Below are 23,910 nucleotides of genomic sequence, written 5' to 3' on the forward strand. Positions count from 1 at the left end.
TACCTATAGGTTCGGTATGGTTGCTTTGGGTACTTGAGCAGAAGGACTTTCCCTTAAATTAGGTTGTATCGAAGGCACCTTTGCGTCATCATTCTTTCTGTCCAACCTGCGCATATACAGCTTTGACGAGGTTTCGCAGCTACAAATATTTTCTTCTTCGGCACTGACACTATCTCCCTTGTACATCGGAATCTATCCTTGAGTATAGTAACGACTGGCGCTGTCGCACGCTGGAAGTCACGTTCACGCATTTCGCAGGCTCCACTGCTAAATTTCTCCCGCCACATATCTGGTTTGGTGGTTTCCCCAGTGTGTCCGTTTTGTGCTGAATCTGAGATAATAGGTTATTTCCTGTTGTTCTGCCATCGCATCTTCTCTTGGAGGAGGCGTGATTAGAAATTCTGCTTTACAAGTGTCTGTTCACTGAGTTTGTTCTTTGTATTGGCGCTTCTGTGCTTGAACGAAACGACAAGAGTGTGCGCTCTGACGTGCAAAATTACCTTCTAGAAACGCAGCAGGTCCCATTATGACGCTTCCAGCATCAACCACTGATGTCCAGTCAGTGCCTTACATCCAGATCCCAGATATATCGAAGACGGATATGTCGAACTATTGCTTATATGAAACTCTGAGTATATCTGCCTGAAATTCCCACGCGAAAGTATAGGCACCGTGCGCATCTAAGTCCGGAGTGATACGCAGCTGCCCACACTTAGAGTGTGGAGGCTGCGTAACTCGCCGCAGCGGTTGCAATCTGACCAGACTACCGCGGTAGGCCGCAGAGCTCATTTAGGGCGCAAGTGAGCCCTGCGAAAAGTACAAGAAATCTGTCTGCTATTTGCGAGCTGCCACAGCACCTGAACGAATTCTCCTGGGACCAAATTTAAGTTTCTTCACCAGGCATTGGAAAGACGACGCCTGTGCTGTAGCTATACTAGTTGTACGCCACTGTCCTGATTATACTTACTGCGATGGAAGTCCTGGCTTTACCTATCCTCTTTAAGGTTATGAAAAATCAAACAATTCGCTATTTACGCCAATCTTTTTTTCCAAGTAAAATGTCTCTCTTATTGGTCACTCTGGGGTGAATTTTTGAAAACGAAAATAGTCAGGTACCTCCGAAATGCAGAAGTTCTGTACATAACTGCAGCGGCCGCTCGCTTGCAGTCGTTTTTTAGACAGTAATATGGATGCCTGCGCGTGAGCGACGCGAACTCGTTTACCTTTTCTATTTTATAATTCTGTACAAGCTCTCACTGTCCTTCTCCTCGCTATCCTCTCCCTGTCTCTTTTCTTTCCGCCGGCCACAGCCTGGGTTCTTAATATATTAGCGATTGCCCCACCCGACAGCATCCTTTCCTTCTTTTATATTTCATAAACCATCATCATCCACCCAGCGCACGGGGATAAAGGCGCCGATTAAACCACCCTTAGAATCCTTTATATCGTTTTTTTTTTTTTTTTTTTTTTTGTTAAAGAGGAAACATGGCTGCTTCAAAGGCAACGTGGAGTACATTGTATCTTTTGTACCGCTATAGAGGCTAGCACCACTGTACAGTCATTGACAATTCGCACGATGTGGGATCGCAGAAAAAAAAAAAATTATTCCGGTGCGGTCGGGCAACGAAGGTGAATCAAAGGTATTGCAATACGAGGGGAGCATGACCGCTTCATTCACAGGAAATATATTAGCAGACTAATTAGTGAGGCAAAGCACACTAATGCCGCATCCCCCATCCACAACTGAACTCCTTTAACAGCTTTCTTTTTCGAGTCGTCCGATGAGGTTCTGAGCTTCAAGTAGTTACCAGAAAATTTATACAGTCCTCTCGGAAGGTCATCTTTGGTTTCTAACCAGTCTACCGAGAACCTAACTTGGAGATTTCCCAACGATCCATTGTTGGAACGGAATCGCTATTCCTCACGTTTGAGGGTGATGGGGATGATTGTGTGTTGTTCCACTTAAGAAAAACTGCCACATTTTCTGAAATGCCTGCCTCGCAGCTGTAGTTTTCATCGACAAAGTATCTGCCGATGACATATGTCTGCACGAGGCTTGGCTGACACCTCCCTCTAGTCTTCAGTAAAAGTCACTTCACATTGTCGACACGGCCGGACTTAGAAGCTAGGTTTTAGCGAAGTTTCAACCGCAAAAAAAAAAAAAAAAAAAGAAAAGTCAGCCTAAACATAGACTGGAATACAGCCACGGCGCGCAGGCTCTCGTTGCCATGGTGGAGGAAACTGTCTTCTATAGTGCGGAGCCTCCACACTCAGGACGCCAGACTGTCCACTGCATGGTGGCGCTGAACGCAAAGCCGCTGGTGGAGGCTCCTGGCGGGCGCACGGTATCGTTATTCGCATTTATCGAGCTTTCAGCGGAAGTTCGAAATATCGAACTGAACTGTACGCCGTGCGACTACAAGAAGCGCTTCTTCTGACAGTTATCCGACGATCCCTATTCTGACATAGTGCTGCGCCGGATACGCGTCCCTTGAGCATCTGCTGGCTGCGCTAACGCCGTGAACGGCGTGAAGAGGTCCTCATATCTAGGGCGTTTGAAAGTGGCCTTCAGTAAGGCGTGATTATTTTTTTTATCACTGCACTTCCATCACAGGGAAAAGTCAACTTTTGGTGTCCTGGTTGTTACGCGGTAAAGACAGCCTACCTAGCCGAATGCATAAGGCAGAGTGCCTGTCTAGGCATCCCACCTAGTGTATATACCTCTCTGTAATACAATAAATGTTTTCACCACCCCCACCACCGCTTACGGGATACAGTTAAAAAGAATTACAGACGAACTCCTCTACAACGAACACTTCTGCAGCGAAATGGCCAGTGTAACAAAGGAGTTTGCTAGTCATGCCCGCATTCCTATCTTTCATACGTATTGAAAACGCCTCTACAAGGAAGACCAGCACAACGAATTTGCCTATACAACGAAGAAATTTGGGCATTCCCGATGGCTAATTCGCTCCTTTACAGCAAGCATATGTAGCGGCACTGTCCTCCGCAGCCCCCATCGAGTTGCGAGAGCACAGAGAACACCACTGCAAAGACCGAGCCGGAAATTCCAAACTTCGCAGTAGCCATGGTTCCCCCACAACAATGCACAAAGTTCGCGGAGAGCAGCGCTACCGAAATGTTTGACGAACGGAGTAGCCTGCCTGCAAAAAGCAAATCTAAAGGCACAACGGTTCTCGCGCTCCCTTCCGGATGTTGCGCTAAGTAGCGAGCTATAGTGAACCGCAGTAAACTGTGGTTAGCTGTAGACATTGAATCCAACAGTGGCGACCTCAGTGAACAACACGAGCAAACACGGCGAAGAAGCCGGTGTCCGCTGTGGCAGATTTTGCCTGGTTCGAATTAGGAGTCTACAGAAATGGCGCAATCTTCCAACGGTGACACTTAAATTAATGTTAAGATTTAGTCGTTCTGAACATGCTTAACTTGCTCTATTGCGTGCGATACGGTCCGTGAATTTACAACGAAGTGACGTGTATAAAGAAGTCCCAAGCGCTTGTTGTAAAAGCGTTCGACTGTAGACATCTTATAATCTGTGTTTGCTTTTCCCTAAGCACCATCCACTGCAGCTTTGTTGTAGCTGCAGTGACATTTGTGGAGCGCGGCGCGAGGCGCGCGCTGCGCGAACTCTGAAGCTCCAGTTTGCCCCTGCCACATATTTGGCACTTGCACTCGCGTCTTCGGTGCGGCATGTGACAATGCGCCCAGTGTGCTCTCCCTTCTGGTGCCTGACGGGAGCTTGTGATGCTCGGCGTTGCTAAGCGCACGTACTCCTCGAGGGTCGCCGGCACTCGTCGTGCCCATGTAAAGCAGTCTGCAGGAAGCGCACCGCTAGCACGGTGCACTGTATTCACGCTGATGGACTGAAGCTCATTGGCATAGCATGTTTTATATGCACTGTATTCACGCTGATGGACTGAAGCTCATTGGCATAGCATGTTTTATATACCGAACTATTCGCGATCCCAATTGAGTTCAGTATATCCGCGGTCGACTGTATCCGAATTCGTGCATAAAGTTCCGTATTCAATCCTCCAGTTCACAGGCTCCGTGTATTTCCGCAGTTCAATCTATCGGAAAATTATTTATTATTACAATTTGATTTCTTCCCCTTAAAACGTTTTTGTCTTCTGGAATTCACCGCCTGTATAATGATTGATTTGTGCACTGCGAGAAAGGGGAGAGGGGGGCTGCTGGAGGGGAACAGTCAGATGAAACCCAGGAGGTAATCACTTACCATCATCATTGCATTATCACTGAATAGCTAGAAAAAAATACCCGCATCTAGATAAGTGCTTGAAGAAGCAAGAAGAAATCACCATCACACTCTTGCGGACAAGCTCATATCTTGCTGCTTAGTACACAGATTCAAGCTGTACAAGTGTGGCGTAAATGAAGCAAGTAAATAAATTCCGATCTGTGTGTGGATGCACGCGCATAAAGTATACCCAAGAATTGCGCTAGAAAAACATGCTGACAGCGAAGTCGATGCCAGGTGGAGTAAATGTAACATGCAAAAATGAAGAGAGTGTGAAAAGCCATTGAGACAAACGAGCAGAAGTGCAGAGAAATGGTGAGCTATCCTGTGTCGTCACAGCTCTTTGCTATGCTGACTCCATGTCACAATTGTTTGATGACGTCATGTTGTTTACCTATGTACACGTTGATGATGCTGATGCTGGTGCGTTTTTGTGACAGAGATGTCACTGTCGATGGCTTTTGAAAAACGAAGTCCTTGCCTGGCTTGTATTTAAAATCAAATTAAAATATCTTTGCGGCAACATGAGAGGTTTGGATTACTTGGGGAGCATCTCTGTATAACCAGGAAAGCAACTGCATTCCTTCCGACGCTTCAAAAATTGGTGTTTTAAGTTCCGTAATAGCTCCTTTCAATGACGCAGCAGTTCAATAGCATACACTAGGCACACTATTACTCCAATGAAGCAACGTGGTTCTGTGGTGTATCGGTTGCGTGCTTGCTCCGCAGTCTAAAGAGCTGGAATTCATTCCCCGTACGTTCCTTGTATATTTTCCTTGTAGATCCTCGTAAATTTTCACGTTACAAACCTTGTAGATTTTTACGTAACAGCAACACTGATGACGGCTTTTCTGGAACATGGTACATTTAACACTATTGCAGGGGTGGAAGCAGGCTCAAGCATTTTGGAGCAGCTTTGGGAGCAGTAATAAAGCCATTTCGGAGCAGCTTTGGAGCAACGAAAAGAGTTTTGGAGCATTTGAATTATGTTTTGGAGCATGTTTCTAAGGCATATTCCTTTGATAATTGACGCTTTTTTTAGTTTTGAAATATAAAATCTCCCATCTGATTCCTTTTTATGCAAGTTCAATGCCTTTCCAACTTTGCACTCCTCTCAGACAAGACAAACGACCAAAGCATGTAAAGATATATAATGGAGGCTGACCTTAGCAAGAACATGGAAAAGACTAGCAGCAAACAGAACGCTTGCAGGTGCACTTCATAACTGAACACCCAGTCTGGCCCGAAGTGTTCGCCTATTATGACTTGATAGATTCAAATGTCGAGTCTATCACTAAGATGCTCTAAAGTAGTAGCACTAATTTGGAGCTCAGATTAACGGGCACAACATTTCCGTTCTCTATCTTGTGCATATCCTTTCTGATCTCACCCCTATGCCGATAAATTCCTGATGAGCACTGAGCAGTAGTGCCTTTAGGAAAGATAGATGGCACTGAAGGGTAACCTTCATCCTTCAGCTTTCTTTTACTGCACTGCCTGTTGCCAATAGTTCATTAACCTTTCTAGATACATTATATCTTTGCCCCTGGTGCTGTGACCTTGCTCCTGTGTCCTGCTAAATTCGACGGCAGAACATCAAGGCAGCTAGTTTGGAGCAGTTTTGGAGCAATATTGCATTTTGGAGCAGGATGGAGCAGGGAAAGCAGTTTGGAGCAGACTGGAGCAATTGGAGCAGCGCTTCCACCCCTGCTATTGTGCAAAAAAAAAAAAAAAGAAGAAAACAAAAAGACTTTATTTTGCCACTACTGCGCGAGCAACAATACACGTGTAGATCACCCCTGGGCGGACAGAAGGCGCTATGCTAATTCCCATCAAATGTAATCAAGATTAAATTAGAACCATTTGGAATGTCTAGTTGGTTACGGTAGAATTTTCAAATGCTGTTTCTGAGGACGCTGCCACGTTGAACTTGCGATCTGTACATGTTCGGAATGAATCATTACGTTAAGGAGTTGCATGTCATGGCAGTTTTGTTGCAATGACGCATCAATACAAGCTAAATTCACACTTCTTTTATACCAGAGACAAGAGTGAAGAAACAAAAATAAATGCGTATACTCATGCGTATACTAATGCGTATACATCAAGAATGCATGTTTATCTTGTACTATGTTAAAGGTTATACGCTCAAAGAGGTAACATCACGGTGATGACACATTTGAGCCACTTGAAACGAGACACTTATTCACAGTATCGTTAGCCTTTACAGAAGAGGCAAAAAGAAAAGGAACCTTTACCCGGGCTTTGTGTTTCTTTGCCATCATCTTTTTCTCAACGTATTGTTCGCCTCTCCCAATGCTGGTGACTACAATCAAGGTTATGCTTCATGCAACAGAAATAACTTCGTAAGATAGAGATGAGGCAGACAGCACCATAGTTCGGCTGGCCAAACGCTGCATGTGACATACGGAGGTTGCATATTCAGCTGCTACCCTCAATAGCATGTAGCATCACCTTCTACTTTTGGTTTGATTATGAGGTAAAAGTCCCAAAGTGACTCGGGCTATGGAGGCATAGTGGAGGTAAGGTTGCCAACCGTCCCGGGTTCTGTGCGACTGACCCTCATCTTCATGTGAGGTCCCGAGTTCTGAAATGCCCTTGAAATGGTAGTTGACGCGGCAATGTAAAGAGTACAACACACAACACACGAATGGAGACCGCGGCGACTGACGACTGTGCACGACGGCAGAACGGCAGAGCTGGCACTGGCGGATGCTGGCGAGTAGGTGCAGCAAGCGGTGCCTATTATCGAGGCTATACCGAGTATGCTAAGTTCCAATGGCATGATCAGCCGATGATATGAGACATGGGTTTGAGGTTGCAGAAAATAAACCAAAATGGCAGCGGCCAGAAAAGCAAAATGGCACTCACATTGTTTGCGTTTTTGGTAGCTCTTGAATCGTGAATCGAAAGAAAAAGTTCGAAAAATCGAACGAGAAGGATTTGAAGCGTCCAAAATTTCGGTCGGTGTTATACATTAATTCTATGGAGTGCGTGGCAGTGCCATGGCAAGGTCCGGATTTTCAGGCAGGTCCGTAAAATTGGCCGTCCGAAATATCGGTCGGCGACTGTAGTACTAGTGCATTGTTATGGCGTCATCCTCCTTTCCTGCTCTGCATGAATTGCATCCCATGTATGACCTTGCATTGAGCTCTCATTGTTGTTTATTTGCCATTGCTTACAAACAAACTGTTTATCCTCAATGATGCAGTACACATTACAGACACCGTACAGAGGCAGACTTTTGTTGCCTCACTTCTCTTTGCTGTATCATTGTCATTACTTCTAAAGAAGCTCCTAAATGCTGAAAACACTAGACACATTACTATGGGCAGTTGCTGGTTTCAAACATTGCAAAAAAGTATTGACTTGTGGAACCAGAATGTGCTTTTTCTTTTGCTAGGCATGTGGAAAGTTGTTGCACCAAAGGGAGCATGACATACAGTACAGAGCATGGTAGGTGTGTACAGCCGCTCAAATCTTTAACTGGCGCGTGTGACGGCCGCATTTTGTGCGATTCTTAGCATTAAATAGGGACTAACCAGCGAAAAGATAAAGTATAAACAAGGTCTCACCAAACCCTTCCTTAATCTTGACGCTTCGGCAAGTTTTCTCTGCCCTAAGGCGCAGGAGCTCAGAAAAAGTGGCCATCGCGCACGCCAGTTAAAGATTTGGCCGATTGTACACACATACACAAAACCATTATAGTTCCAACAATCGTGCTGTATATTCAGTTTTTTACAGTATTACTGAAGAATGATGTCATTTTCTTATCACAGCACTAAAAACTGCCCCAACATTATTCAACACACTGCTAATCATGAATTGATTGTCCCCAAGCAGCAAAAGAGAAGACCAAATAAAAAGCCAAGAAACTTGTGTGATGTTCACCTCAGCACAATGTTTATTCTTTAGGCTTTTCGAAACTATGTGGATCATTAATGACTCTCACAAATACTGCGCAGCATCCCTTCAAAAAGACAGGAATGCTCAGGGAATCCCAAGCCCCGCGCGCTGATACAGCGCGCAACAATATAAAGTATGTACACATCACAAGCATTATTTACAACATCACAGTCTAGAGATCAGAGAAGACAAAAACATTCCAAAACACCTTAAAAATGATTGCAGTCGGTTGCTTCCCACAATAAAACTACCTTCTTGCAAGGGCACAACACTTAAGGAAAAGACTAGCATTGCATGCTCATTAACCGCAGAATCGTAACGCTGGGGTCTATGAAGCAGGACTAATTTCATGCGTTATCACGTCGCAGACCATACAGCGCAAGAGAAATTGCACAACACACTCCAGGCTACTTATTCACACTGCACATGGCTGAAAGAAAACATATAATAATGTGAGCCAAAGTTCCATTTAAAGGCTTGGGTGACTGGCTCTTTCGGAGAGGTAGCGCGGGAATAACACTTCACAATATAAATATCGAACTTGACCCCATCAAGTTTAGGACTGGCAGCAGCCCCCAGCTGACAGAAGGCAATGTCTGTGCATACTTTGTACTTGAAGCACGCCACGCTTTTCATCCCATGTTCACTGATTTCTATACAATGGCTACGACAGGTCTGCCATGCATGATGGGAGAAGCTGATCCATTAGAAGAGGGGTATACCGTACAGTGTCGTCGCAGAGATGACAATCCCGGCACCAAGGAAGAAATTTCTGTTCCAAAAAGAGAAAGAAGGCTAGACTCAGCAGAATGTGAAGCAAGCATGGTAGCGACGTTTGAAACTAGCACTGGGCCAACATTTGATACATGAGTGTCATCAACTCCACTGGACAAAACCTGTGGCACGTATTGGCTTAAAGAGAGCCTAAAATGATGTTTATCTTCCTATTTATGAAATACTGTGGACATGTGGCACGTCCAAGCTGGACGTGTGATATTTTAGTACAAAAGTTTGTAGGAGCGGTCATTTTCTTTTTACTATTAGAGTAATTTTTATGTGGATCTTAAAACTTACAATAATTTTTGAAAAATTCTCTTTGCAACTGATTGGGATGATACCTCCCCATATGTTCTTAGACTCCCTTGCTCCGTTGACAGTGAGTGGGGAAACTGAACAATCCTTCCCACTGGGTGCGCACAAGTGGCATGGGGTGCAGTTAGAACCTGTGTTCATTTTTTTTTTTTTTTTTTTTTGAGCTAAAAAGGGAGTCCAAGAATGTTTGTAGCATGGTGACAAGTGATAGAATATTGATCATTTGTGTGTACCATATAAGGTACAAATTAACAGTCTTTTTAAATGCAGCGTTTTGGTTTAACCACTGTGTCTTTGATAGATGGTTACTGTTTCCTCCCTTCCTATATATATTTCGGTGTACTTTTATACAAGAGAGTATTCTTACCAAGCACTTGTTGCTTCTGCTGTACTGCATTCTTACAAATTAACTAGTGGCTTTAAAGTGCCAGTACCTGTTTGTAAAGTTAATTGTTCTCAACATTGCCCATCGACTGTCGAGCAAGTGCTATTGTAACATTCTACATGGTGCTTCCAAACCATTAAATAACCATTAATACAAGGCCACTAAATGCACACAACTTCTGTAAGAGACTCCCTATATTAAAATTTTTTTTAAACAGTGAACTGATTACCCTCCTTTACGATTCAATGAATGAATCTAATTGGGCATATTCAAAACGAAGCAGTCTGGTAGTGAAATTTAGGAACAGTTATCGAAAAATAGTTATGAAGTTCAAGTAAACTGTGCTCACTGTAACGCCACTTGGCATGCGACCACGAGTAGCCAAGGCAAGTTGGAGGGTTCAGGGCTACAAGGTGGCTCGTTCAAGCGCCGTCCCTCACAATGCTCAATGTACAGCTTTCAAGATAAACCAGAAACTAGTAACCATGCCCTGCTGCCCAAGCACAGAATTCCCGACTGTTAAGTAGCTCTTGAACCTCTAATCTATTGAGGCCCTCGTTTACTCCCTCTCGTCTTAACTACTACTGACTGCGTCGTGCACCCTCTAATGAAGATAAGCATTGCATCTTTTAAAAGGTTTTTGTTATATCTAAGTTATAGCATTGTACTGCAATATGGCAGGTGGCACCTAGCTATTGCGTGCAGTTATGTGTTTGGTACGAAAAATTGCACAAGTGGTTAATATTGTTGAAACCATTGCGCTCGTAATATACTTGTATTTGATTTGCTTTGTGGCTATTAAATAACATTGGTATTTTATCCGGTTTTGAAAAAGTACTATTTTAACACCCAAGAACTTCTGAGGTCTTATGCTTTTCAATGCAACATTGCACCTCGGTTCACCCACGTTTGGAGGTCAGATTTTGTGTGAGCAGAGAATTTGTGGATGCAACGGTGTCAAACCAAGTGCCAAATGATTGTTAAGGACAGCAATTTTTTTTTTTTTGTTACAGATAAAAGCTCGGTGTGCAAAGCACCTGGTCTTACAATGGTAATTTTGAAAACATGATAAATTTTAGCAGAAGTTTTTCTTTTACTCAATATATGCCCTTTTATTTATGCGTTCTGGCACAGATGCACACAATGATGATAAGGTGCCTAAGCTGAGGAGCCAACAGTAGGCAATAACAATAGGAAATAACAACTAAAATAATATTTCACTGAAAAATATGACTACAGTCCTGGCTCATACTGCCACCACTGTTGAATTACTCTGAGGCCAATAAAATACATGCATTTATGCATGAATATGTATAAAAGCAGTGATGTACACTGCTTTGTAAAATAAGCATCTCTCACATCAAAAGGTGCTTTGAAGAAAATTCAAACAATATAATTACCCTATATGTATATAATATATATCTAAAAAAAAAAAAAACATTTTTAAGAAGCAGGATGCTTATATAACAACGGCAAAGTTGTATTGGTACACAGTCATGTTGGTGCAATGCATTTATTTTGCCAAAATTTTGACACAGAACATAGATTTATCTCATTTTAAGCAATTTTTAGAGCCATACATCTGAAATAACGCTTCGAACACAAGCAGGGATAGCTATACGAGAATAACGGGCACAAAATTGAGAGTTAACCACAGTCACAAACATGCTTGCACAAATTAATGGGCACGGCTTTTGTAGTTCTATGACTACATCCTTAACAACTGTTCCTTGAGACTTTTCTGCGGGCACATTGGCTTTCATTCTCCATTCCCTTGTTTTCTACTACTCACTGGCCTTGGAAGCACCCACATGAATGCTTGCACAAAAAAAGAAAAAAGTGGCACTTACCGCGTGGGTAGAAGATCGCCCAGCAGGTAATAGGAGCATATGGTCGAAAGTACGATGGAGATCGACGTTGCAAAGCCCTTGAGGATGCTGTCAGCATAGCGCACCGCCAGAGACACAATCAGGCCACCAAAGGTCTGCCGAAATAACAGTTTTGCCCTGTAGTTGGGACAGTTACCTCCACTCACTAACTAAACATGCAATTAGTGGATCAGTATGGAACTTCATTCACAAATACTCCTTAGGTTCGAGCCACTACCACCCAGGCTGTGATAATTATTTAACGAGAGAAGATACTAATGGTGCTATATTCAAATGAAATGTCGAATGCCCAGCATCGCATCCTTGACATCACTGCAAAATGTCGCAGAAGAATGTCAACATCTGTTGAGTACAGCAATACTAGTCAGATGTTTCTACTTCTTGGGAAACACAGACAGGGCCAATGGCAGAAGCGTGCTGCAATGCAAGCATCCTTTAATGATAGTGCTTTATCCTACTTATACCAATGTTTTATTGCACATTTGTTTTCACTGCCCACTCACACAGAGCTCTCCAAGGGCAAAGGGCAAGGGTAAGAAAAGTTTCATGACAAATCTGGATAAAAGCAACATTAATCGGATACAATTTAAAAAAAGAAAAGCTGGCTTTTGCCCTCAAAGGTACCCTTCAGCAGCCAATGGCATCAACCAACTCTCATAATCCCCTTGGACCTGCTAGTGGGGCAACACAGGGTGTGGCAAATGAAAGGAGGCTCACCACACCTTGCACAGATAAGCCATGCCGTCATGAACCTTGGTCGATGCCATGAGCCAAAAGTCATCCTTTGACGGGCCTTGCCGCTTTTCTTCTTGGTTTGTATCAGAGTACAGGTCGCAAGGCTTTGCACCATTCGTGAATGCCTGTGTGCTACGTCATGTTCTACATGAAGTGCGCATCACCAGCACCGACTGTTGACATATGTGAAAGCATTTCTAGTCGTTTTTCACAGCCATATTGTTCACGCAACCCTCAAAACATGTTTCATTAGGCCATGGGCATTGAAGTTGCTTGTGAAGGTTGTTCACAAGACTCAACAAAATATGCACGTTACATAAGTAGCATGCAGTTTTGGGGCCAAATTTTGACCATAATCTTGTCCCCATACGCATTTACGTTTTCTGGAGTACAGGAAGATTTCTTGACGCGACTTGGTCTGAGAATACGCCGAGCGCCACTCACAAATTCCAACAGACCCTTAAGTGGAGCAATGGGTGCTCTGTCCACTCAATGGAGTGGAGGTGGAGCGTTGAATGAAGGTGCATTTGTGAATTCAGATGTTAATCTTCAGCAGCTGGATTAGGCCTAAAATAGACACCAGCGGTGCAAGACTATCTAGGCAGCTATCAGATAGTTGATTGAATGGCTGCCTGCATTTGCGTTGAGATTTCCTAAGCTTCTACACACCAGTTTCCTTCCGTTCTTATCAGTCTACTTGATAAGTCCAATTTGCTGGCATCTCCTAGAGGCACAGAATCTGTTCCATCTTTCTTACTGTGCTCTGCAGTATTTGTTGTTCATCCTGTCCTCGTCATAATGGTTCTCAAAGAAACGTGACCACACCAACCTTGGCATACGGCATGATCGAGTAATGACAATGCTAACAAGATGAACGCTTTAACAAGAGCTGTTGTCGGGCTTGTTGGTGATCATTTGCAGAAACCATAGGAAAATTGGCACAAAAAACACGACACACAAGAGAAGGACACATATAACAGGACGGGCACAAACTATCAACTGCTTTCTTCAGGGGCTGCACATCTAAATATAGAAAGGATGGTGCAAGTGTGCAGGGCACATACACATGCACCCACATCAATCCAAAAATTCTAATTGGTTTTCTTACATACCCTGAAGGCGTGGCAGCCATCTGCAATTTCTGCAATGTCCAGATAGGCTAGGACTGTTATCTCTGCCTCCTAATGAATATTCAGCGCTCCCCTGCGCAGCCATTTATGCAGTGTCCTATGTAGGCCTTTCCACGTGTTAGCGGTGCTACGCATTTTACAAATGGCTTCCCATGCTTTCTGTCGCAAGCACTTTTTCTTTTACGCTTTGCTGTGCGAGAGCACAGCTGGCCTAACCTCTTCAGTGCTGAGAATTCCATTGGTACTGCGCACCTGCACCGAAGAGGCTAGGTTAGCTGTGCAAAGCGTAAAGAAAGAAAAAGTACTTGTGAAAAAAAGCATGAAAAGCCCTTTGTAAAATGCACGACAGCTGGGGTTTACACGATACCATTAATGTGTGGAAAGGCCTACATAGGACACTGCATAAATGATTACACTGCGTCCTTGCGCCGTCTTTTCTATAATTAAGATAAATCAGCTGACAGTTTGTGCCCATCCTGTTTTACGTGTCCTTATCTTGTGCGCCATGTTCTTTTTGCACATTTTCCCACGGCTTCTGCTGAGATATTCGTTGCGTGACCACATCTCGCATCTTTCTCCTTTCTGTCTTCTATGCTCCTCTACTTCTGTTCCTGCAACTATCGTCTTAAGTAAGCAGGGCTATTTCACTAAAGACAGCAGTTGCAAAAACTTCCCAGTTCATCCACTTACATGTGCACCTCCATTTGCTATGGCAGTCACGTAACCTTCTGCCAGTCGATCAGCACATCCCTAGTCGCATGACCTTCACCAGAGTGGTCTGTCATCTGGACGGGCTTTTCCCGTTCAGCCACGGTTATGTGTCGACGTCACATGTCTTTTGCTAGGGAACCTACCTGTAATAAGATGACCCCCCAGGTGACTGCGTTGTAGCCTTGGAAGAATCCATCCGCCATCACTGCATTCCAGTCAGACACCAGCATGGCCACAATTCCTAGGAGGCAGCCGAAAATTGCTGTAGAAGAGAAGGGTGGTTCCGAGTCGTAAAAATTCAACTTCACATCACCTTATTTCTACCAAAACAACCAACTTGCTCGAGAAGCCTGAACAAAATGCTCAACTGCTTTCAGCCTAACACAGCATTTAAAAATTCAACTTCACATCACCTTATTTCTACCAAAACAACCAACTTGCTCGAGAAGCCTGAACAAAATGCTCAACTGCTTTCAGCCTAACACAGCATTTAACACCCTGCAGCTTATTGTGAGCTGCTCATGAGCATATTTCACCAATAAAAGCCATATGTCTGAATGCATTTAAAAGGTTTCCCAAACCATACAGTTCAGATTAAACACTTTCTTTTATATCCCAAGTGCTGGTTTTGTTTGGTTTAATGTACAGGGTTTAACGTCCAAAGCGACAACAGCTATGGCGGAAGCCGTAGTGGAGGGCTCTGGAGATTTCGACCATCAGGGATTCTTTACCATGCACCAACAATGTACAGTATATGGGTGCCATGGGTGAAATAATAGGGAAGAAAGTAAGTTAAATGAACAAAAGTAGAACACACTTGCATACATTTGCATAACTTCAACTTGCAATATGACTAGCCCATACTGTGCCCTGGCTGACAAGAAAAAGCCTACCATGTGAAGAATCCTTTAAGACATGCGAATTAAGCCTCCTAAGGCAATAGAAAGGAACACAAGCTCGCAGATAAAAGAGAACATGCACGAGTCAAAATCATTACTCGAGCCAGTCGTAAACAGCTTTGCCAAGTCAAGTCCTCTAAGGTGTTCTGAGTGACGGGCCTGGCTATCATTTTCAAAGTCGTTATCTACGTAGTTACATCATTCTCAAGAGCATTTGATGAATGCTCAAAGGTGTCAGAGAATCAACACTGCCGGTTCAAAAAAAAAAATGGTTTGGCTAGACTGGCTCTACATTGTCATCACCTATGTAGTCCTTATTTTTCATTATGAACACAGAACATAAACTTATTCATAACAGAGATATCAAAGGTGTAATCAGTTTTGGTTCAATGCCACCTGTTCAGGAGTACAAATGACTTCAGTAAATGCAGCTCAAGAGAAAGAATGAAAGTAAAAGAAATTGCCTCAACTGTTTGGTCTGTTCAATACTTTAATAAAACTGAAAAATCTGAGAAATCTAGTGGGAAAGCTTTTCTTTCTAGCAGAGAAGTCAAACACATGAAGGGGTATTGAAAGTGTGTCAACTGAGGGTAAGCAAAGCCGATAACATTAACAGATATTAACAGGCAATGAGGGTTTTAACACATATTGATATCACAAAGCACAAATCTGGTTTGAAATTTTTCCTCCACTGAAAATTGACCACTCCGGACGGGATTCAATGCCGAAGCCTCGGGCTTAGATCCGAAATGGCAAAACCATGGTCAGTGGATTGAAGCTTTCCATCCTCCCTTATTTAAGTTTGAAGAGCCACCTTCCCCACCTCTCCTCCTCTAAGCACAGTGTCGGCAATGCACATAGCATTTCAGATTACCACAGTGTTCACGAAGAGCGTGTGTCCCGCAGTGGGTATGACATGGCCTACCTAGCTGAATATTGCGGATCCATAGAGACCAGGTGATCTCCTTCAGCAGCTTCTCCAAATAGATGCCGCTGAAGCCACTCGACAGGCATGAAGTGAGCACGGCCAGGAGACCTAAGAACTGGCGGGCTCCATTCTTGCCTTCAACCTCTGCAGCTGGTTTCCCAGTCCCAGTCGGCATCTGCAAGGCAGCCTGCCTCTATCAACACTGCTGTCCCCATTGTGCAAAGGGGTTCTCTCATGCATTGGCAACGCTGTTCATTAAACAATTTGTATTGCCATGAGTCCCGCAAAGACCAACTTAAAGAGAAGATGTAAATTTACATTGCGATTATGTTCTCAGCGATGCATTTTTTTTTTTGCGCAGTCCACAGTACAGCGGGTACTCCTATATAGTGCTCACTTGCTATGCAACTAATATCTGTGTTGATGATAAGCCCAATAAGCTCAGGAACCAGACTGAAGTTTCACGTTTATTGAAGTAAAAGGCCATTCACCAAGAGCTCTCATGGTACATTCAACTAAGTATACCATAAATCCAACTAACTGCCACTTACAGTTAGTTCGGTCACAGTTTCCTGCAACACAACAGCACCAAATTAGAACATCTAACTTGTCACGATCCTTGCTAAGCTTAAGCGTTTAGTCACAAGCTGCACAATTCAAAGCAAGATGCTGAAGAAGCATCATGTCATAAAAGGTGAATCCAAACATTCAACCTTTGGAAGAAATGTTTGCTTGTAGTATCTAAAAATAAAGCAGCAAAAAGATACAAACCTGGACAAGTGCAACCCCAATGATGAGAAGCACAAGCGAGAACCACTGCTGCTTTGATATTCGACGATTCAGCATCCATACACTAAACATGGCAGTCGTCAAAATCTTGAGCTGGTAGGTGACCTGCAAGGAGATAGGTCACGGTCAACAGAGAAAAAAAAACTGTGTGCACTGGTTTACTTCTAGCCTTGAAGTATTGTAATGCCACTTAATCCAATGTCCTTCCATTTTATCATTGTGACTTGTTTGCACGGACACACGACAGAGTGAAAGGGCAGTCAGACACGATTGGAAAGAAAAAGTGCAATAGTGTTATCAGCCAATAAAGGCTATGAGAAATGCCTTCTTAACAAGATCTCCTTTGTCACCCCCCTATCGCATGTCGCATGTTTCGTCTGTCGACAGTCAAAAGCATCTGCATATCACTGTGACTATATTGGTTCGGAGAAAAAAAGGGTCTCCATTCCCGCAAGAATACTCGCTCTGAAAGGCCTACAGAAAAACTTTGTTGATGTTTTTGTTTTTAATTCAGGAAGAAATGCATTATACGAGGAAACGTCCCCAATTTGTAAAAAATGTTGAGTATTGAATGAAGTGCAAAGACATTGGAATTGAGACATTCACTGCGTAAAAGTGTAGATTAGCATTTATAGACATCAAGTATGAAAAGCTCCCTTTTTAGCTTCTCGCAGAATTCAGTCCATATTTGCCTTGTCCTAACGCGGAAGAGATTTAGTAACGAATCCGGTTCGTAGAAAGCAATGACGAGCCGAAATCGCTTCCTTGGTTGTCTCTGGAAGCTTCACCCGCTTACACCGGTGACATGTGGAGAAGCCATCGCAATGGCTTAGAGTCAGTGTGTTTTTTTTTTTTTTTTTCATTCTGCATTCCTCAGATCCGGCTCGCTCGTATGCAAGCGAATAGCTGTAGTTTTCAAATGGTTCACCCCCTTGCCCCTAAGGCCACGGAAAGACGCCACCGCACCTCGTATGTTGGTTCGCTGCCTTTCTTTGATGCTTTGCCCCTTTGCATCTAGGTAATGCAGGAAAGCAACCATGGTGAGTTAGTGCTGCTGTTCAGTCTTTCATACCGCGAGCGCTCGTTACACTAGGTATGGCTGATTGTAAAACGTTTCATACGACAGCAATTTGTTGAAATTTCGAAGATAGTAACCAGGAAATTGTCTTATCTGGCAATGTGTTAACCGGGAGAAAAATGATGCAACTATCTGTGAGGCTTTTTTTTTTAACTGCCTGCAATTTTGAGCTTATGAAATGAGAAATCATATGAACCGGGAACGTATCAACGAGGTCCTACTGTATACTAAATCCATGCCACGTAAACGTTTATTTGCCAGTAGAGTGCAAAGAAGACAGGTGTTATGGTGCATAACACCTTGGCGGGCTTTTTGTGCCCGCCAAACAAACAGGCACATTGGGTATGGTGTTTCCAAATATAACGGCATGAAAAGAAATCTACAGAGAACCCTGAAGTAACCTGACTCTCCTCCCACGATATGCGATAGAAATCGGCATATTTCTTACAATTTACATGTCTTAATTTTTGCTCTGAATTTTGCCCTACTGCACGTGTAGTCTTTTTTTTTTTCTTTTTGATTAATGCTACACATGTGCATAAATATGCACTGTGGAGAATAAGTTAGATTGAGAGTCAGTGTGCGTCCTCTATCTATCTTTCCTTGGTGTTCATGCTTTGGACGGTTTCGAGCAGAATGTATTATTACCAACTCAAATGCAGATAAATAAGGTGTTCCAACTGACTTGTGCAACACTTGACTACAGCACAATACACTGTACAGTGTACACTGCAACATAAGGAACTGCAAGAACAAGTGTGAGAGCTATAACCTGGTAGTATAATTTAAACACCTGATAATGTAATTATACAATTATTACATTACAATGTGAGCATTACAGTACAAATCCTAGGCAGACTAAATAAAACATAACAAATTAAAAGTGTGATGAAGTGCCTTCTTAGACACAAAATGAGCAAGACGTAAAACTACAAAGAACAGAAGTGAACAGAAAAAAAATAATGCCAATGATATTGCATATCAGATCACGAAATTATAATGGAGTATGTTTTTTAAGCATGAAAAGAACAAATATAGCTATAAGGGACTGAAGTAAAAAGAAAGAAAAAATAACGCTAATATCACTGCAAAATTGGATCATGAAATTTTAATGCCTCATGTGCAATAGCTATGCGCTAGTAAATTCTTCCACTTCTTCGACTTAAATATTAGACTTCGAAAATACAGATGAATGAAACGTGGTTTACTTAACTTCGTATGGATCACTGAGATGTGGAAAGGCCAACAGTGACAGGAAAAATATTATCATGAAGCAATGGATAGCCATGTAGTTTATTAATATCGCTCGTTACGCAAGCTGACAGAGGTTACATTTAGTGGAATTTTTTTTAAACAGTGACATTAGAAGTATGTTAGCAGCCTGACAAAATTTAATGTGTAGCAGCATGGTTTAGCAAAGACTCAACATTAGCTATGAGATAGTGTCGGTCTGGGTTCCAAATGACTGACGCAGGAATTGCAGGTGATTGAGTACTATAAATGCAAGTTTCTTCAGATGCTTGAACAGCCTGCTTGAGGTCATGCTTTAGAAGGTCAATCAAGTGGATAGTGGATGCTAAATTTAGGTTAATGTAGTAGTACCATGTTATGCCTTGCTGATGGCAAGCCCCGAGGTGTTTAGAAGCAGTGGCAAGTTTGACAAAATCGTTACTTAACAAGTTGCGGGCATGTGCTACAACTGCAAACAAAAGACATAAGCTCTGCTTTAGAATTATTAAGTGGTATTCCTACCGCTGCTGAAGTAAATTTCAGTCATGACAGCATGTTGTAGGGTATGGCTTGCAAAAAGACAACCGCAACGGTTCACGCTGCTCCGCGGCTTTCTTTCATTATAAAACGCAACTATAGAGGAAATGCCATGGTGGCACCATGAGCATTGATGTGAACTGTTTATGCAATGTAAATATTTTTGCACATCATTTTGGCCATAAAGATTCCATGCCTATTCCCCAAGATTCATTGATCACTGTTAAAAAATTAGCTGGGGTTTAGCTTCAGTTAAACCTGGTAGGTTGCGTAAGCAAAGCCGACGTAGCTTTCCTTTCTGTTCCTTTTTTTTCTTCACCTTCTTTTTCTTTTCCTTTTTCTCCTTCATTCTTTTTTTCTTTCTGTTCTTTTTCTGCGGCACGGCGTGCCTACCGACCAGGATTACCCGACGGCTTGAAGAAGGGCCCCATTTGCAATCGCTATAAAGGTCAAACGTGGCTACCGGCCAGGTTTACGCAACGAGCTGAAACCTCGCGTAGCATTGCTCACGCAATAAAATATCACGGATAATGTCACAAGTCGCATCAAGGCGCAGCCAATAGTGAAAGGAATATGTCCAAATGTATGGAGCTGCTGAGTGTAACAGAGGCAATCAACTCCAGTTTACATAGGAAAATGGATTGGTTTGGTTCACAAAGTTTAACATTCCAAAGCGACCTGGGCTATGAGGGATGTCACAGAGGAGGGTTCCAGAAATTCAGCCAACTGAGGTTCTTCAACGTGCAATGACATCACGGAGTACATGGGCACCCTGCCTTTCGCCTCCATTCAAAAGTGGCTACTCCGGCCATGATCAAACTTGTGTCCTGAGCGTCCTAACCATTGAGCCACTGCAGTGGAGCTATGTGCAAAAATTAGCATTCTATAAATTTGCCTGCAATGTCTCTTGTAACTGAAAAGTTTGGAAAGCACAGATTTTTAACTTCTGATAACAGAAGCCATGAAAACTTGGTAGTCATTTCATGTTGACTCCACCTCTGTCTTATCAAAAGTGTTTTATTTTAATATACTCAAATTAAGCGTTGACTAAATTTTGCTACCTGCTGCGGTGCCAAACTGAAAATCAAAAACTGCAAACATGGGTTTAAGCATAATGATGTACCTGGTAGGTGGCAGCATCCAAGAGTGACAGTGCAAAGAACAGCAGGTTGTTCTGAATCGTGTAAAGTCCCGCAGGAATCAGCATCTTGCAGGTTTCTTTTGGCTGGCCCCACACATCACTGTGGAGCTGCCGGACCAATGACATGACAGAGAAGCCTGTAACATAAAGAGTTCCCAAGGTGCACACCTCAAGTCATTATGAAATGCAAACATACTCGTCGATCAAATGCCCACAGAGAAGAGTAACATCTTATTCCATGCTGACTGTACCTATCCAAACCACTACACAAACAATTTTTTCACCCTTTGCAAGCTTGAACATAAAGCTCAACAATACTCTCGACTTCACAGGAACTGAGACTGCACATAATAACTACTGCAAGATAACTAGCTCCAAGGTTGTGACATGACTCAGTAGTATAGCATTCTAGTATCACAAGCAAGCAAGGGTCACTGCGTCTGTGCTTTTAGTAAGCGACATACCACCAGCCTTGACTGTCACACTTCGAAATTTGAGAAACAAAATCCATGCTGAGGAAAAGCTTGGTGGCAGACCCTGCATTCTGATTCATATTGAGAGAAAGCTTATTTCTTTACTCTAAGTAAGGTTATTTTAATGGCAGAAAAATGTGACAACACCCTTATATTGAGACACTGATTTGCGTTAAAAAAAAAAGTGAAAGAAAAATCCCGACTAGTTGGCTTAAATTAACAGAGGGTTCACCACTATTACAGCATGCCTCATAGGCCAACAGTGTTGCTTTGCCACACCTAAATATATTAATCGATACTGTGACCCAAATTATTCGGAAGTACCGGATTCCAGTTTCAGGCTAGTTACACACTGCGGAAACATACAAGCTGAAAGCTAAAGACAGGCACAGAATTGCATGTACAAAGGATGGCCTTTTCAATGATGTTAAGAGAATTCGGGTCCACGGCACTGTCGCCACATCGTTTCCACCTAACCATTTATGTTCAAAATGAACGGAGGCAGTAGCACCACTGGGAAACTAACATCTGGTCGGGGAGCTTTTCAATAAATGAGCATCACACTAAAAGGGCGAGCGCGAACATACTAACACAGCATTTCTTTTCCCTTAAAATACATCACCGAAGCAAACTTAAAAGTGGCCTAAGCAGACTCCAGCATAGACAAACATGGTGATCAAGACGACTGAAAAGCAGCTGTTAGGAAAACGACCTTACCATTCTCCCACAGCAGCACGGCTAGGCAGGTGAGGATCTTAAGGAATTCGGCACTCACAACAGCTGAGCTGGAAAGGTAGCGCGGGCCTTTTACAATTTGAGTACGTGAATACCGCAGTAGCAACACCATCGTGGTGGTTTGTACCACGATGAAAACTAGTGACGAATACTTGAGCAAGGACGCCATCTGAAACGATATCGACGACATAGTCAATATACAACACAGTGCTAGAAAAATTATCAAGCACTCATTCATCGCGAAACGTCCGCCTCAGCAAGCGCAGCAACACATGCGCACTCCGCACGCTTACCGCGATCGTGAGCTACTTATGCAGTCTGTTTTATTGTTTGGCGCTTCTGAATATCAGTGTGCACAAAATTATGAGAAAAGTTTCATCATGTGAACCGGTGATCATCAGCCAGACTACGACTACGGGCAGCGCGACATGTCTTTTACGTGCACTGGTACGGAAGCTCCGTGATCAGTTGTTGCGCGCCACGCAACGGTTAGCTGGTTCCCCTTTCGCCTAGAATGCGGGTGTCAGATCCATGAGACCTCTGTAGACTAGGGATTAGGCGTCTTACCGTAGCTAAATGCGAATGATCGCTCGAGCCGGTAGTCAGTACCCATGCCTGTACCTTTCGCTTAGGCGGCGGGGACGGCGACGCCGGAGGCGGTGGCTGCTTCATGATAGACTGCGAGATGCGTGGCGACCATATCACAGATGTGCCAAGAGAACTACGTCAGCAGTACAACGGTAGTTAACACAGTTAACACACTGCCAATGCGACACCTGCGCCCATGCTCAGATCGTCGCTGTGAAAAGTTGCAATCCTGAAATACATGACCGGCGAGCTCTTGACCGGAAAAAAAAAATCAAAACGAAGTAACAAGCAAACCAAAATTGGATTTGGATTTGGATATATGGCTACGTCGGCCAAAACGAACACAAAAATAACTAGTCTTCACGGGGATTTCTCTCCATCAGTTTGTTGTTTTCACTAGAGGCACTTTACTTTCACGGTTTCTTGCATGGAGGGTTTCTTCCGTGTCGGCTGCATGTCGGCTGTCTCCGCATCTCTGGCAGCCGAATCGTCACCAAGCAGTCGCCGAGGCGGGAATATAAGTGCTTTTTCGAAAGTCATTCCGGCCTGAGGGTGTGGCTGGAGCATCGCACAAACCAGAAAAACGTATTCTGTGGTCTAATTTCTTTGATTGAACACTGTACACACCACATCTGTTCTGTATGCATTCTGTCCGCTGCACTTCACCTACCAAAGTTTCAAAACGTGGGCTTCGAAAAGCTGTGATCTCTCTCGACGGAGTTGCCATAGAACTGTTCCCGCTTGATCTCCGTCTTTCCGGCGCGACACATGTAGATTTGGTTTGGTTTGGTAAAACTTTATTTCCCACAGTAGATCTCGGCTTCTTCTCAGCTGTCGCCTTCCATCATTCCGTCTCAGCCTCTGAAACCCGCTCATGCAGTGTGGCAGAGCTCAGGCTTGTGCCCTTCAGTGGCACAAATTCAATCAGCAAGAGACTTCAAATTTGGCTGCTAGCCCGCGCACTCTCTTCAATCTTAAGGACGCTCCGGACTACAGGAGGCAGTGTTCCATCCGATTCACCCAGCGCTCTTGACCGATGCCCCAGAGACATATTTCAGCTTCGCCACTTCCTTCCGGGCCTCGTTTGAGGACCATCCGATGTCTCCCTGTACCACCTCCTCGATGGGTGTCATCGATGAGCACCAATAGCTTGTCTTCCCAGGTTGATATCAGAATCAGCCTGCCGCGACATCTGCATTCACTTTACCTCTAGGTCACGTAGGCACATTCATACGGCTTTGTTAAAGCAGGGTTTTATGTGTGCATGATGGAAAATAGCGCGAAAGTACACGAAGGACGGAAGGAAGACACGGACAAGCGCTAACTCGCAACTGCAGGGTTTATTGCTGAAGCACGCAATAAAT

General features: G+C 43.5%; 1 protein-coding gene across 3 annotated transcripts; it reads right to left on the reverse strand.

Annotated features, from left to right (window-relative positions):
- Positions 1-7,446: 7,446 nt before the first annotated feature.
- LOC146182344 (UDP-N-acetylglucosamine transporter-like) lies at positions 7,447-22,818 on the reverse strand. 3 transcript variants are annotated; one of them, XM_084577435.1, is made up of 8 exons: positions 22,526-22,818; positions 21,941-22,127; positions 20,733-20,887; positions 16,747-16,869; positions 15,973-16,150; positions 14,292-14,410; positions 11,534-11,667; positions 7,447-8,978 (listed from the first exon to the last, which is right to left on the reverse strand). In XM_084577435.1, exons 1-8 carry the CDS (start codon positions 22,628-22,630, stop codon positions 8,912-8,914), a joined length of 1,068 nt encoding a protein of 355 aa, XP_084433561.1. In that variant the 5' UTR covers positions 22,631-22,818; the 3' UTR covers positions 7,447-8,911. The 3 variants fall into 3 exon arrangements, with proteins under 3 accessions (XP_084433561.1, XP_084433562.1, XP_084433563.1); XM_084577436.1 differs by having other exon boundaries at positions 22,580-22,817; XM_084577437.1 differs by lacking the exon at positions 22,526-22,818 and adding an exon at positions 22,252-22,271.
- Between the last annotated feature and the right edge of the window lie 1,092 nt (positions 22,819-23,910).

The sequence above is a fragment of the Amblyomma maculatum genome, chromosome 8 (assembly GCF_055883805.1).
Source record: "Amblyomma maculatum isolate TAMU_Amacu chromosome 8, ASM5588380v1, whole genome shotgun sequence".
Classification (NCBI taxonomy): Eukaryota; Metazoa; Arthropoda; class Arachnida; order Ixodida; family Ixodidae; genus Amblyomma; species Amblyomma maculatum.

Coding starts and splice junctions, on each gene's coding strand:
- LOC146182344 (XM_084577435.1), bottom strand. CDS start 22,630: ATGAAGCAGCCACCGCCTCCGGCGTCGCCGTCCCCGCCGCCTAAGCGA. Junction 16,870..20,732: donor TGGATGCTGCCACCTACCAG/GTACATCATTAT, acceptor ATCTCCTTGCAG/GTCACCTACCAGCTCAAGAT. Junction 8,979..11,533: donor GGCGATCTTCTACCCACGCG/GTAAGTGCCACT, acceptor TTTTTGGAACAG/AAATTTCTTCCTTGGTGCCG.